This window comes from Chaetodon trifascialis, chromosome 23 (genome assembly GCF_039877785.1).
Source record: "Chaetodon trifascialis isolate fChaTrf1 chromosome 23, fChaTrf1.hap1, whole genome shotgun sequence".
In the NCBI taxonomy this organism is placed as follows: domain Eukaryota; kingdom Metazoa; phylum Chordata; class Actinopteri; order Chaetodontiformes; family Chaetodontidae; genus Chaetodon; species Chaetodon trifascialis.
Window position 1 is genome coordinate 17,189,662 of NC_092078.1, and position 13,492 is coordinate 17,203,153.

General features: G+C 42.0%; 1 protein-coding gene across 2 annotated transcripts in view; it reads left to right on the top strand.

Annotated features, from left to right (window-relative positions):
• The first annotated feature begins 609 nt into the window (after positions 1 to 609).
• mllt3 (MLLT3 super elongation complex subunit) overlaps positions 610 to 13,492 on the top strand; it is a 47,826-nt gene continuing 34,943 nt past the window's right edge. For both annotated transcript variants that reach the window (XM_070993854.1, XM_070993855.1), the window contains exons 1-2: positions 610 to 746; positions 1,552 to 1,732. In XM_070993854.1, the coding sequence (XP_070849955.1) occupies positions 735 to 746; positions 1,552 to 1,732 (193 nt within the window). In that variant the 5' untranslated portion in view covers positions 610 to 734. The remainder of the gene's footprint in view (positions 747 to 1,551; positions 1,733 to 13,492) is intronic.

Consider the following 13,492-nt stretch of genomic DNA (forward strand, 5'->3'; position numbering starts at 1 on the left):
TTTCAGTATCTATGCGTGGGTTCTCTCCAGGCACTCCGGCTTCCTCCCACAGACCAAAAACATGCTCGTTATGTTAATTGGTGACTCTAAATTGCCGCTAGGTGTGAGTGTGTGTGGATGGCTGTCTGTGTATATGTGTTGCCCTGCGATCGACTGGCGACCGGTCCAGGGTGTACCCCGCCTCTCGCCCGTTGACAGCTGGGATAGGCTCCAGCCCCCCATGACCCCGAAAGGGATAAGCGGCATAGAAAATGGATGGATGGATGGATTTCAGTATCTTGAGACTCAATATATTTCAATTTGACCACTTTTTGGCCAGCACTAAATAAATGAATGATTTCCACACCAGAATTGTATTCTTTGCATAGTATTTAGGGTTTCATAGGAAATACAATACAATAATCATAGGAATAGTTTAAAAGTTAACAAAATGTAAATATCATGACATTTCGACACATACATTAATTAATACCCAAAATGGTAAAAGCATTGCTTTAGTAGTAGCTATCGCTTTAGGTGAAATGGGTGGCGCTGCTGGAGTTTTATTTTGAAAGTACGCCGCGGATTCTTTCAAGGTTATTACGGGTTATTGACAGCCGGCGAGCCTTTGAAAGTCTCGAGTCTGACTTCAGTCCAGGAGAGACCATGTCTGCCGTCATAGGCAAACTGTACTCCCCTCTACTCTCATTTAAAACTAATTCTCCATGAAATAACAGTAACGCGGGGCCTCAAGGATGGCCAACTCGGTGAGTATCCAGTCGGAGGATTTGTTTGCAGGTCCGGTCTAATGGAGTACATGCTTGGACATTTTGCTCTTTTGTGACACCGGAGGTGTCGGTGGTTTTTACTCCGTAACGAGGATTTTCAAGCCGTACAGCTAGCTACAGCCGATACGTGCCGCTATCTCCTGAATGAGCAGTGCACTACAAGAAGCAACAAAAAAAACTGTCAGTTTAAATAAATTTATGCTTATCGTCAAAAAGACTTTTGTTAACGCGCAATTTAAGGCTGTATCAGAGTCCTTGCAGTCCATCCTTCAATTCGGCGTCATGAAATAAGACGTAAACCGGCTAAAATTCCAACTTTCTCCAGGGTGCTTCTTATTTTCATTAACGTTCAATTATCTTTTCACGGCCATGTAACGTCATCCACTGATAGAAAGCAAAGTGGGAACACATTGCAGACGTGTAAAGTTGGTGGAAATGTTTGCTGCTGTGTGGTGTTTATTGTCAATTTCCCTAAAGACTTAAACTGTTTGTCAAAACAGTTTGTCGCAAATCAGGTTCTGCAGGTGTGTCGAAAAACAGAGTTTCATTAGATAAGCAGATTTTTCAGTGGAGTTTTGCATGGCGGTGCTCGTGCAGGAGACAAGGCGACATAATGGACCGCTTTGTTAAAAAAAAAAAAAAAAAAAAAAGTAAAGCAGCAAATTAAAGCCAAAGAAGAGTTTATTTTAATGTCTCTTATCCATCTCTAATGTTCTCTTTAAAGGCTTTTTGTTTTCACTTTTCTTAAACTTTAGTAGTAACCCATCCTCATTTCATTTTACAGGGTGCTGTCCAGGTGAAACTAGAACTTGGTCATCGTGCCCAGGTCAGAAAGAAACCCACTGTGGAAGGCTTCACCCACGACTGGATGGTGTTTGTCCGAGGACCAGAGCACAGCAACATTCAGCACTTTGTGGAGAAAGTAGTTTTTCACCTGCACGAAAGCTTCCCTAAACCAAAAAGAGGTATGAGACCTGCTTTGGCTGCTTGAGTTTGGCCCTTGGCCTCTTGCTTTCTTTGGCACTGATTCTTCAGAGCAGCTGGGTTTGGCTGTGTTGTGCCCTTCCATCAATGAGCGGGGTTCAAACGCTCATACCAGCAAGCATCCACAGAGCTCATGTGTGCTGGATGGAGCCATTCAGTCCCTTAAGCTGACCTCTGACTTCTGTGGAGGGTGGCGGAAAAAGTGCATTTCCACGTGTTTGTAAATGTCTCAGTGGAGTTAAAATACATGCATATCGTGGAGAAAATGCAGTGCATTTTGGTTCTGTGTGTCCTGTTGCAAAGTGTAGGTCCTGATCAAATGAAGCAAGTTGTGTGTCCTTTCTCTGTAATTCTCAGAAGACAGAATGGAAAGGTTGGAAATAATGACACAAAATGCACTTTTATGCTGTCTTGACATCCGTTTGGCAGATTTTAATGTTTCTTCTTAATGTCACTCTGTACAGATGTGTTGTTTTGAAACCCTGCCAAACAGTTTCATACCTGATATTGCTTTTGGAAATGAAACAGACAAACCTTCAGTGTCAGAGCTGCTTGATTTGGGCGCTCGGTGTGTAAAAGTGAAGCAGCGACAGTTCGGACTTGTCTTGTTTGCAGCTCTGCAGGTGCTTGCCTCCTAACAAGCCAGGGAGCCGAAAAAACACAAGTATTTCAGAGTAGTCCTTGAAGTCGCTGCTAGACTGATAATTGCTATTCATCTTGAACTTAGCTGTGCCATCTCTCCACCACAAGTGGATGTATGGATATACACTGCACATGCACACATGCTTTAAGCTACCTGTACTCTGTGTAATAATAACAGTCTTGTAGGTTCATTGCAGGTCAAGCTGTGCAAGATTATAAACTCTGTTAATAGTTTTGTCTGTAAAATGTCAGGAAATAGTGAAAAATACCCATTTTAATATCCCAGAGGCCAGTCTGAAAGCTAACATTGTCCAGTTTACGATCACATATGACAAAGAACAACATCAGATCCTGAAATTTGAGAAGCTGGAACCAGCAAAGATTTATTATTTGCTTGAAAAAAATATTTGATTGATTGTCAAAACATTCGCAGATTGATTGTAATTAATTTTCTTTTCATCTGCTAATTGAATTCTCAATCAATCCTTGTAGCTCTGGATGAGTCTGAAATGTTCGATGCAATCTGGGTCAGACTGAATCCATAGTGGAAAAAAAAGTGTGTGTGTGTGTGTGTGTGTGTGTGTGTGTGAGTGTGAGTGTGAGAGGAAGAGAGAGAGGAAGAGAGGGAGTGTAAATGCGAGGAGAGATTCGGCATCTACGTGCACACGTCTATGGATTGATCAGTGTATTCTCATGCTGCATTCTGATTGGTCGGTTTGCAGATGAGTCGTACTAGCAGTCGTTGTGTAAATTATGTCCGGCATGGTCAGACTTTTGATGCACGTCTCTGGTCGGCGAGACTCTAAATTGGCCTGCAGTGGTTGTGTCTCACAGTGGGGTCCAGGATCACTGTTTTGGAATGATGACTAAAGATTCTTCACCGCGTTTCACAGCTTTCGCCTTGGACAGACCAAAGTCTCGCAGTGTATCAGGGCCTTTGGTCTTTGTGGTCGAGCATGATTGGGTGGCTGTGTAAGGTAGAGGAGTCTTAAAGGAGCGTCTGCCTAAGAAGGGATCAATTCAAATATCTTCTGTTTTAGGATTTTTGGCCCCAGTTCAGCCTTTCGTGAGTCTAGACTTGTCATCAGTTCGATGTTTATCTCTTGTTGTTCTTCATGTTACACAGGACAACATTAGATTTATTGTGGCAAATTCTTGTGGGTGTTTGCTTTTCTTCTTGTGGTCAGTTATTAGGCCAGTGATGACCACCTACAGGAAGTCTGATGGTTCCACCCTGGACACGACTGCATGCAGGCTGTCTGGAGCACCTGCAGTCAAACATGAATACATACAGGGCTGTTACTCATTTTACTGTTTCCTTTCATCATCAGTTAATCTGCGAGTCATTTTCTTAGAATATTTTTGGTTCAGAAAATGTCACAAAATGGTAAAAAAAAATTGCTATCACATTTTCCAACATTGTGAAATGATTCATTGACAATCACAATAGCTGCTGATTCCTTTTCTGTCGCTTTAACTTTTCGATTAATCGGCTAATTGTAAGACGTTCCCTGCTGAAAAAGTGTCATTAGTCTGGCTTCAGAGGAGACCGTGACAGCTGAGACTGGTGACAATACTTTTATAGTCCTATAAAAATACTGCTCAGTGTTTTCATTTTCTGATGCATATCCTGAACCTCGCATCAACCCTTCTAAGTATTTTAGTTATGTAGCTGTACTGGATGTCAGCACTGTGTTTTTAACAGTACACCCCTCTGTAACTGGCCTCTGTTAGATATCACCAATCAATAGTTTGATTGGTCCACATAGAGCTAGGATGATTAGCTGACAAACCTGAGCAATGATTTGCAAGTTTTAGATGACTCCAAGCAGCCAGAGATTGTTCTTTGTTCACAAGTCCTTAAATAATTTTTAACATTAATTTTATAAACTGCAACCCTTTCATCAAAGGAAAAACAGGCCAAGATTGACAGGGAACTAAAATAAATCAAGGCAACACTTTTGCTGAAACAAATCACTGCAACCATCTCTTTTGTGGCAACTTTTTGCTTGTTATGCTTATTTTGTAAAATGGAAATCGGAGTAGAAAAGCCTCCACCAAGTACTCTCCATAGTTCTGCTGCAGGCAACACAAACGCCTGGTCTTTATAAAATACAAGATCTAAAATGGTATTTCTATGTACGGTAATATGTAATCAGACTGGACTCAAGACTTTGGAGGAGATTAATAATGGATGATGGTGACGATGATGATGGAGTCGGCCATTAAAACGTCTATAATCATTTAATAATTTTAAAAGATGTTTACCTGCCAAGGAAGCATATCTCATCAACCTTTTCTGTAGATACATGAATGAGTTTGCAATACACACATTTTAATCAGTATTCTGAACGAAAGTTCCACCACCACCACTAAACTTTTTCTGGGATCCAGGAACCTTGTTAGGATCTCCGGAACCCAATTAGGGGCACAGACACTTTTTCTAGGATGTCATGAGCCTTTTTAGAATCTCAGGAACCTTGTCAGGAACTCTGGAAGTGTACCTGCATTTGTGAGCAGAGATACTTTGGTCTAAATTTAGTTCCTGCTGTATCGTTCCTGCCTTCAGAACCTGGCACCTTGATCTACACCACCTGATGGGCAACATGACAGAAACACTGAAGGGATTTTTTTTAGTTACAATATCTCCTGGACTTAATTTCCGGCAACTGTTTGGTGTAAAGTGGCCGTTAATGTAGCCCAGAGAGGGTTACCGGACCCAGAGGAATCTGTGGGTTAGCCTGTTGCCTCTAAGTCTGTCTGGGCTGAAACATTCAAAGTAATTCTTTTTTCAACATGCGAAAATCCTCGTTCTGAGCAGCTGGGAACACCTGAATCATCTGAAAGTTTGATAAATAACCAGCTCAGAAAATGACTTCAAAGCTGTCCAAAGTTCTGAAAAAAGATGTGCTTGGAGAGGGGCCGCATGCACACAGGAAGTTAGAAATCTGTGCTGGATTCATTTCCCCCACTGCCTCCAAGCTGTCTATAAATCAAATGCGATCTACTGACATGGAACCCTCAAAGCTTAAGTTTCTCCTAAAAGGCCTTTGATTACACAGTACCAAATGAGATTTGGCTTCTGCACACGCATCCCTCTCCCTGTACTGTGTGTGCTCCAGCCCAGTTTTGATAAATGTGACATGCAGTTTGAGGCCAAGCAGGCAAATACTTACAGTACCTACAGCAAGTCTCACGTGATGACACATTCCATGAGATCGCTCCAGTGTCTGTGACGTCTTTGGGACTTGTATATTTTTATGTGGTGACAAATTGTGAGCCGAAGTGCCTCCTGATCTGTTGAGAGTGTGTAGTTGGGATTAGTTGTAGTGATAGATTAATCGGTCGGCCAATGAATTGGACTGATATGTGGCATTTTCAGATAATCAGCATGGGCTCACAGGGAGATGATTTTATTTGTTCAAGTGAATTATACATTAGTGTTTGTTATTCATTGGCACCAAAACCACAGACGTGCTGCAGGGTGCTACTGTGTGCTAACATCATTTATTTATTCAATCTATTTATATAAGTTTTCATGTAGAAGTTTATTTATGAAGTGCACTGCGGACAGAATGCAAACCTAGACAATGCAGACGATTGACACACAATGCCTCTGTCAGTTTGATTGACAGCCGCTTCACCTGCCTCCTTGATCTGAAGTCATGCATGATTGTGAGATAAGATGTGCTGTGATTGGCAGGGGTCATGCGTGTAGTCACCTGACCAAGACACGGCAAGAGGTGATGGCACTGTGATCGTTAGATCTGACATGGTGACCATTGTGAAAGACAAAAGAAAAAGTCATGTAGTCTGAACCAGGCATCAGGTAAAATTCACCTTTGACGTTGTGTGATACACATATGCTTTACAGTCCAGTTATTTTGTGATGAAGTTTCTGTTTTTGCCTTCTACCAGCTCCATGTACTCATGCTACATTCAGAGATTTCCTGTGCTTTTTGACCACCTCCAGAGGCTTCTCTCTCTGCTGAACACATGCAAATAAAGGAGAGAAGTGTCAAATATTTCTGTCATGAAAAATGAGGAGCAGCAAAGATGGGAGGATGATGATTCACTGGCAGAGATTTAGAACCACCTGTCCAGGTTAAATTGTAGGTCTGGTGCCATTTTGGATTTCACTATGAATTACAATAGACAGTGATGTTCATTTTATACGCTCAGTGGTTTACTGTCAGACCTCAGACATTTATTGATATTCAGCATTGTTAGTTGCAACTTAGGGTGGCAATATGGCCAAAATCTTCAATCAGGGTAACTGTATATATCAAGGTATGCTAATTATTATGTCAACTGAATTAGAAGTGGTTTAAAATGTCCATCTCATTCCACACTTCAGCACATTTCTTCTTTTATTTGGAACTTCAATGCAAACAATAACAACTGTCTGTGTGAGACGTGTTCTCACTTCCTGGAAATATTCTGTTTGGTTTAGAGGAGATGTGGTGCCCGGGTAGACTGTGCAGGAAGAGGAGGATGAGGATGAGGAGGAGGAGGATTCATCCATAATGAAGGCTGTTTTTGTGTTGATTTCAGTACTACATGTATTCACAATGTCAACGAAAGAGTGTAAAACAACATAAAGGCAAGCAGAAAAGCGTACGAAGCAGCTGCGCTCCGTGATGTCACGCCCACTCGCTCGCCGTGCAGCAGGGCAGCAGTGCAGACACTGAGCGACGATGTGCCAAATCTCTACCTGTGGACACCTTTCTACTGTTGCACATATAGCATCACACCACCCACCCCGAGTTACAACCCCAGTGTGAGTACAGCTGGCTGGAAAGGCTGTTTTGGTAAAGTCAAGTATGTCAGTTCTTCTTGCATTGCTTAATTTTTATAATAGTAGAGTTTTTGTTAATATAACACTAACTAGTCAAAATCATCTAGTCAATTCCCATCAACTTGTTTTTTCAAACATAAGTGGTAAAATGACAGCATATTTTGAATGATTTGACAATTCATTTTCTGTTGATTAGTGGGTCTATAAAATGTCAGCAGATGGTCAAAAATTGACATCACATTTTCTCAGAACCTGAGGTGACCTCCTCCAGTGGATTGTTTTACTCAACCTGCGGTGTGAAACCCAAAGATATTCAGTTTACATATGCGTAAGACGCAGAGACGCCGTGAAAACCTCATGTTTAAGGAGCTGGAACCACAAAATGTTTGGCATTTCTGCTTCAAAATCAATCAATCATCACAGGGTTTCTTCATTTTCTTTGGATTAATCAGCTGTTCCGGCATTAGTGGAGTTGTGCATTGAATCAGAATTGACAGTTACAGGAACAAGGGATTGTGAAAGATGTCTGCATCATGTTGACAGAAGACTATGAAAAAACCTGTTTTCACCCAGTTTGTACACAGTGTTCTGGCCAGGCTTGTGTTTGACTGTGAGTATGAACATCTCACTAAGTAGTCCAGCACGGCCACAGCTGGCTCCACACATGCAGAAGGTTTTGCGGTCAACACCAACGATACCCACTTTCTCCTCTTTTTTCTCTGTGTTTTAGTTTTTTTTGCGGTTGTTCAAGACAACACTTTCCTCACTTCAGAGGGAGACTGGTGACTCCACTCTAAAAGATAATAGGAGGTATTTAAAGAGTCATAAGCACTGAGTAAACCTGTCAACAGGAACTCAGCGCTAACATTTAGCTTTCAGACTGTGTGCTGTTTGGAGTTAACAGATAACATTTTACTTTTTTTTTTTTTTTAACTTGTTTGGGCAGCAGGGATGCAGCGTGCAGTGTTTGGAAAGTAGCTATTATTGGTTACATACTGTGTAGCCTTGGAAACCTGATATTTAGTGTGAGAAGTGGGATGGTACTGGGAGGAAGGAGCCTGTCTCAAACTAAATGGACTGGAACATCATTTTTACTTCTCCCTGTTTCACCTGGTTGGTCAAAGGCATGTTTGGCAGCACAATGCCTGAATGGATTTTTTCCTTCAGTTCATTGTCTTTTAAGAAGCTAAAACATTACTGAATCCTTAAAAATGACCTGATGCATTTTGAATGTTTTGAACATGTGCTGGGATACCTCCACCTGGATCTTCCCTTACGTAACTGACAGCCGTGTTTGATAAATGGAGGTTAGGAGTGTGAACTTGGCTCCATGATTCTGTGAAAAGGATGGCAGCAGGAAAGCGTTTGTTATGTGGACCAGGGATCCCCAAACGGCCTGTCAGCGTTTCAGAGACTCCTATACAGATTCAAAAATGCAGTGAAATCTATCATTGCCGCTCGGCTCACTTGCAGGTTTAATTTATGAGGCGTGTATTGTTTAGATTTGTGTCAGTCGTGCTTCATTTGCTCCTGTAAAGATGCTGACAACAGAAGTAGGCTCATATGACAAGCTGATGGGATTTCAAACAGCTTTTCCACATCGGCTGTTTCTTTATTGCTCCAAAGACTGCCTTATCAACACGTCATCACTTTTCTGAGTTTCCACGCACACACAGTGTGTAGCAGGTAATAGCATAAAGCAGTTAGAGGGAGAAAGTGATAAGAGGCGGTGAGCGTAACCTGCCTTCCTTCCTAACCCTCGCCCGGTCCTCTCTTACCCTCAGCAGTGATTTGTTGTGCAGCTCAGAGAAGCTGCCAGACACACATTTAGATTAATGACGAATCAGTCAGTAAAGCTGCCACTGTGCTTCATTATTGCCATGCGGTTAACGGGCCAGCCTTGAGGTGTTGCCATGGAGATGGCCTAATGGCAATGCCATCTGAACAAATGGCGGTAAAGAAGCTCTTTGGAACCAGTGAAGGGGGTGCTATTTTGGCAATAGGCGGCAGCGGCTCATGCTGCTTAAGCACCTCATTTGGAGCCTCGGCTGCCATTTAATCTACTCTGGAGATGGCATCTCTTCAAAGGTGTTTGTGATATTTCAGAGGATTGTCACTTTTATGGAAAGATGTAAGATGGTGTAATGGGAAAGAAATGGGCGAGCTTGGTGAAAAGAGTTTGAGATTTGTCGTCTGTGCAGTGCACGAAGGATGCACAAGAGCTGAGGTTCTTTTCGTGTTTTGAAAGGTGAAACACAGATTTTTGTCCTGGTTGTCTTTTGGCTCGGCTGGACTGGCTCTGTGATCGAGGACAGAACCACACCTCTGATATTCTAATGTTACGCTTTTCAAACCACCAGCCTTGGCAAACATTAATATATTGCGTTGTGAATTGGAGGTGTTATGGCACAAAGAAATCCACTGTTTGGTTTGTGCCTTGGTTTTAGGATTTGGTGCATTTTTCTTTTTTCACAGAAAGAGAAACAAAAGGCAAAGGTTATTTTTTTCATTTATTTTGAAATATGAAAACAAATCCACAAGTGTGAGAGCTGCTGCTGAATGTGTGCCACTTGCACATGCTCGTGCATGTAAGGCAGGGTATAATTCCTGGATGACTGCAGCAGTTTATACTGTGCAGACAGAATTTACTGAGCGAAAGGTGCTGGAGTAAAAGAACAATACAACAGGGTTCAAAAACCATTCATGAAAAAAAATAATAATAATAATATAAATAAATAAATAAATATAAATAAATATAAATATATATATATATATATATATATAAATAAATAAATAAATATAAATGAATATATATATATATATATAAAAATGGACAAATAGTTAAGTCCGATCTACCTCTCTCTGTTCAGTGCCGCAGTAGCATCGCCCTAACGATAGTCTTCTCCAGCTTGTGTTTTAGACATTGTTATACGAGCTGTGCATCCAGGGGCTAACCCAGCATGGGTTGCTGCACAGATCACAACTGTCCCACTGCCAAAGCTGCCCAACTGGAGCTCTTCAGAATGTGCGCTCCGCAAGTGCCAAGATACAGACCTAATTAGAGTTCATGAGGCTAATTCAGCAGTAAATATTTGATTTACAAGGCGTACCAATCCGAAGAAAATCACAAGCCTAACTGCACTTCCTGTACCGAACAGCTTAGGAACAACCGAACACACTTACTGTAACATCTACATTAAAAATTCAGACGTTCAGTCCTGCCTTGTTCTCCTCTCCTGTCTTGAGGATTAGCACAGGCACATCCATTTTAACAGCAGTAACTCATCACTTTGCTTGTTCCCATTAGGAGAGTTTGTGAGTGGCTGTGGTCTTTTTATGTGACCACATTGAAATGATTGTCATTGTATTTCTAAATTTCTCATTATTTCATGACAACAGATCCTGTAGGCTTTCTAACGTGGAGAAGTTCATCTCAGACATAGCTCATGCTTCGTCTTCATCCAAGAACCTTCCTTACTTGAAAAAGTGAAATGTCTTGTCTGAAAATATGTTTTCAAGAGTGTCGTCTTATTTTCCTAAAAGCTGGAATTGGCCATTACTGCTCCTGTGATTTGAGACGTTTGAAGCTATCTGCAGCTTCAAGTTTGCACCTCCTGCCTTTGGGCTTTTGAAAAGTCCTTCTCTGAGACACAAAGAAAATCACGTACTGAAGTCAAGCTAAACAACAATAGTTGAGGGTGGAAGAGTATCTCCTTTCCTTGAAGAAAGAGCGCTCTGCTCTGTTAGCCAGATTGGCGACAGTGTAAGCCCCTTACAGTGTACATGCACACACACACACACACACACACACACACACACACACACACACACACACACACACACACACACAGATTGATGCATTAATGATTGGGCCAATATGTTAGCCTCTGGCCATCTCCTGGGCTCTGTGGAACATTCGCATGAAACCTTTTAACTCCCCTCATCCTCTGCTCAGGCTTAATTTGTGGCTTGTGTGCACATACCACATAAGTCAAGTCACTACAGTGACCTATACATAAGATATAGATCCTGAGGCTGAAGTACTGGATGTCTCCGAAGCTGCAGTGCATTCCTTTGCTCTTTGCTGCGACTTTGCTAATGTGATCTTTCTGAGCTCTGATGATACCAGCGTTGGTCTGGCTCTGTGGAGCAATGGATAGCGCACTGGACTCCTAGTTAAGCACTTGAGAAGTGATTTAAAGGTTGTGGGTTGGAGTCCCACCAGAGTCGGGCTTTCGGGGGCAGCAGTAGCTCAGTTTGTACAGATTTGGCTTGGGAACTGGAGGGTCGTCCAGCACAGATCACAGTACAAAATGTGTACTGGCAGCTGGAGAGGTGCCAGCTCACCTCCTGGGCACTGCGTCGGCACCCTGAGCAAGGCATAAAACCCCTAACTGCCTGGAGCTTCAATTATGTGACAGTCCTGTCACTTTGACATCTCTCTTGTGTGTGTGTGTGTGTGTGTGTGTGTGTGTGTGTGTGTGTGTGTGTGTGTGTGTGTGTGTGTGTGTGTGTGTGTGTGTGTGTGTGTGTGTGTGTGTGTGTGTGTGTGTGTGTGTGTGTGTGAGTAATAGAATTTCCCCAGTGCAGGACTGATAAAGGACTTCTTGCTTCTATCCTCACGGGAGATGAAGGATGTACACGAAGTATGTCTGTCTTAATTAAGTTTCAAACAGCAGTGACATCATTATACATAACTTCATTTAGTAAAATACTAGTGACTTTTTCCAGTGAAGAATACCACATTTCATGTGGGTTAAATATGTTGTAGGCCTCACATGATTATGTGCAGGTGAAATGGTTATTGGATGGACACTTAATATATTTCATAAAAATTTCTTCTGACAGTCGTGAGTGTGTTGTATGGTTCAGGTGAGGCGGGATGGATTACATGGATTCATTTAGATCCAACTCAGGCTTTCTTTCTCATTAGCAGTGAGCAGTGTAGTAAACATCCAGCAAGCAGCTCCTCATTTTTAAGCAGCGCTGACTGTCACTGTCATCAGTTAAAATGACAAATTAAAATGACACATGGCTGTTGTCAGCTTTCTGCGCTCTCTGCAGCTGTTTGTAAGAAAGGAAGGAGTTCCAGCATCTGATTCAGGAGTTGCATTCTTCAGTTAAACTCTTATTCATATCACATCAGTAATTTAATGGGATCAACTTTGCAGTTGTGAGTCAGGACCTTCAATGTTAAGACCAAGTCGTTCGGTATCAGATTCAGTTGAAACACGATGTTAAAGGGGCAGGCACCTTTGAGATTAGTTCGGCCGCTTTCAAGCTGAAATGCTCCTAGAACCTGGATCCTTGTTTTTTGTTTTTTCTTCTGACAGTCTCCACTTCCTGCCTGTTGACAATTTTTCTTCCAGTTTCAACTTGCGCAGTCAATGCACAGCAGCAGCTCTTAATGCAGCTTAATGCAATGTTTGCATGCATTTAAGCAACAGCTCTGTGCAGCAGTGTGATTTATCATGTAACCAAGAAACCTGTCTTTGTGTTTGAGGAAGGAGATTTAAGAAGCCTGATTTCTAGACGTGGGCTGCAACTAATACTGTTACTGATTCATCTACATGAGTTACACTGACCATAGTTTGTTATTATTTATTTTATTATATGGATTTTTAGTACAAGACCCGTAGTTATTTTGTTTGGTGAAACTAACCCTCCCCAAATTATCCTTATTCCTGACAATGGACGAAATGTGTTGTTTCTTTACCTCTGCCTCGTTAATTCACTCCCAACATTTGCGATGATTGTCTCATTTGTGGGGAGAAATGGTCAGTGTCAGTCAGGAGCAGGGAGCGTTTCCTATGCTGGTACAGGATTGTCTTCTTTAGGACTTCTTGAGTCCAGTTTTACAAAAAAATAGTGAAAGAATCCACAGAACAACATCAAAGAGAACCAGACCAATTATTGTGATCCAGGAGATGGAACTTTGTCTATAGCTGACACATGTTTGAAACAGCAATTTCTGAGTTGGTGTTTAAAAGTGAGCTCGTATGTGCAGCGTTTGTAGATGAAAATGCCCAACCTTGCGTGTAAAGGGCCCTGAGGACCCCCTACTCGTCCCCCTCTCCCAGTGTCTGGCAGAAATCAAAGAGCTGCAGGAATTTGCCAGTAATTGTTTTACGATTCCTCAGAAATCATACCTACTTGTATAGGTGAACACAAAGAAAGCAAGAGCCATGAAAGCTGCAGGCTGGCTGCTGCTGCTGCCATGAAAGGATGGGGAGGGGAGGTGCAGATAGACGGGGCAGCCACCACCAAATAACAGGAACTGAGCTGTAAATGCCGGCTCTCC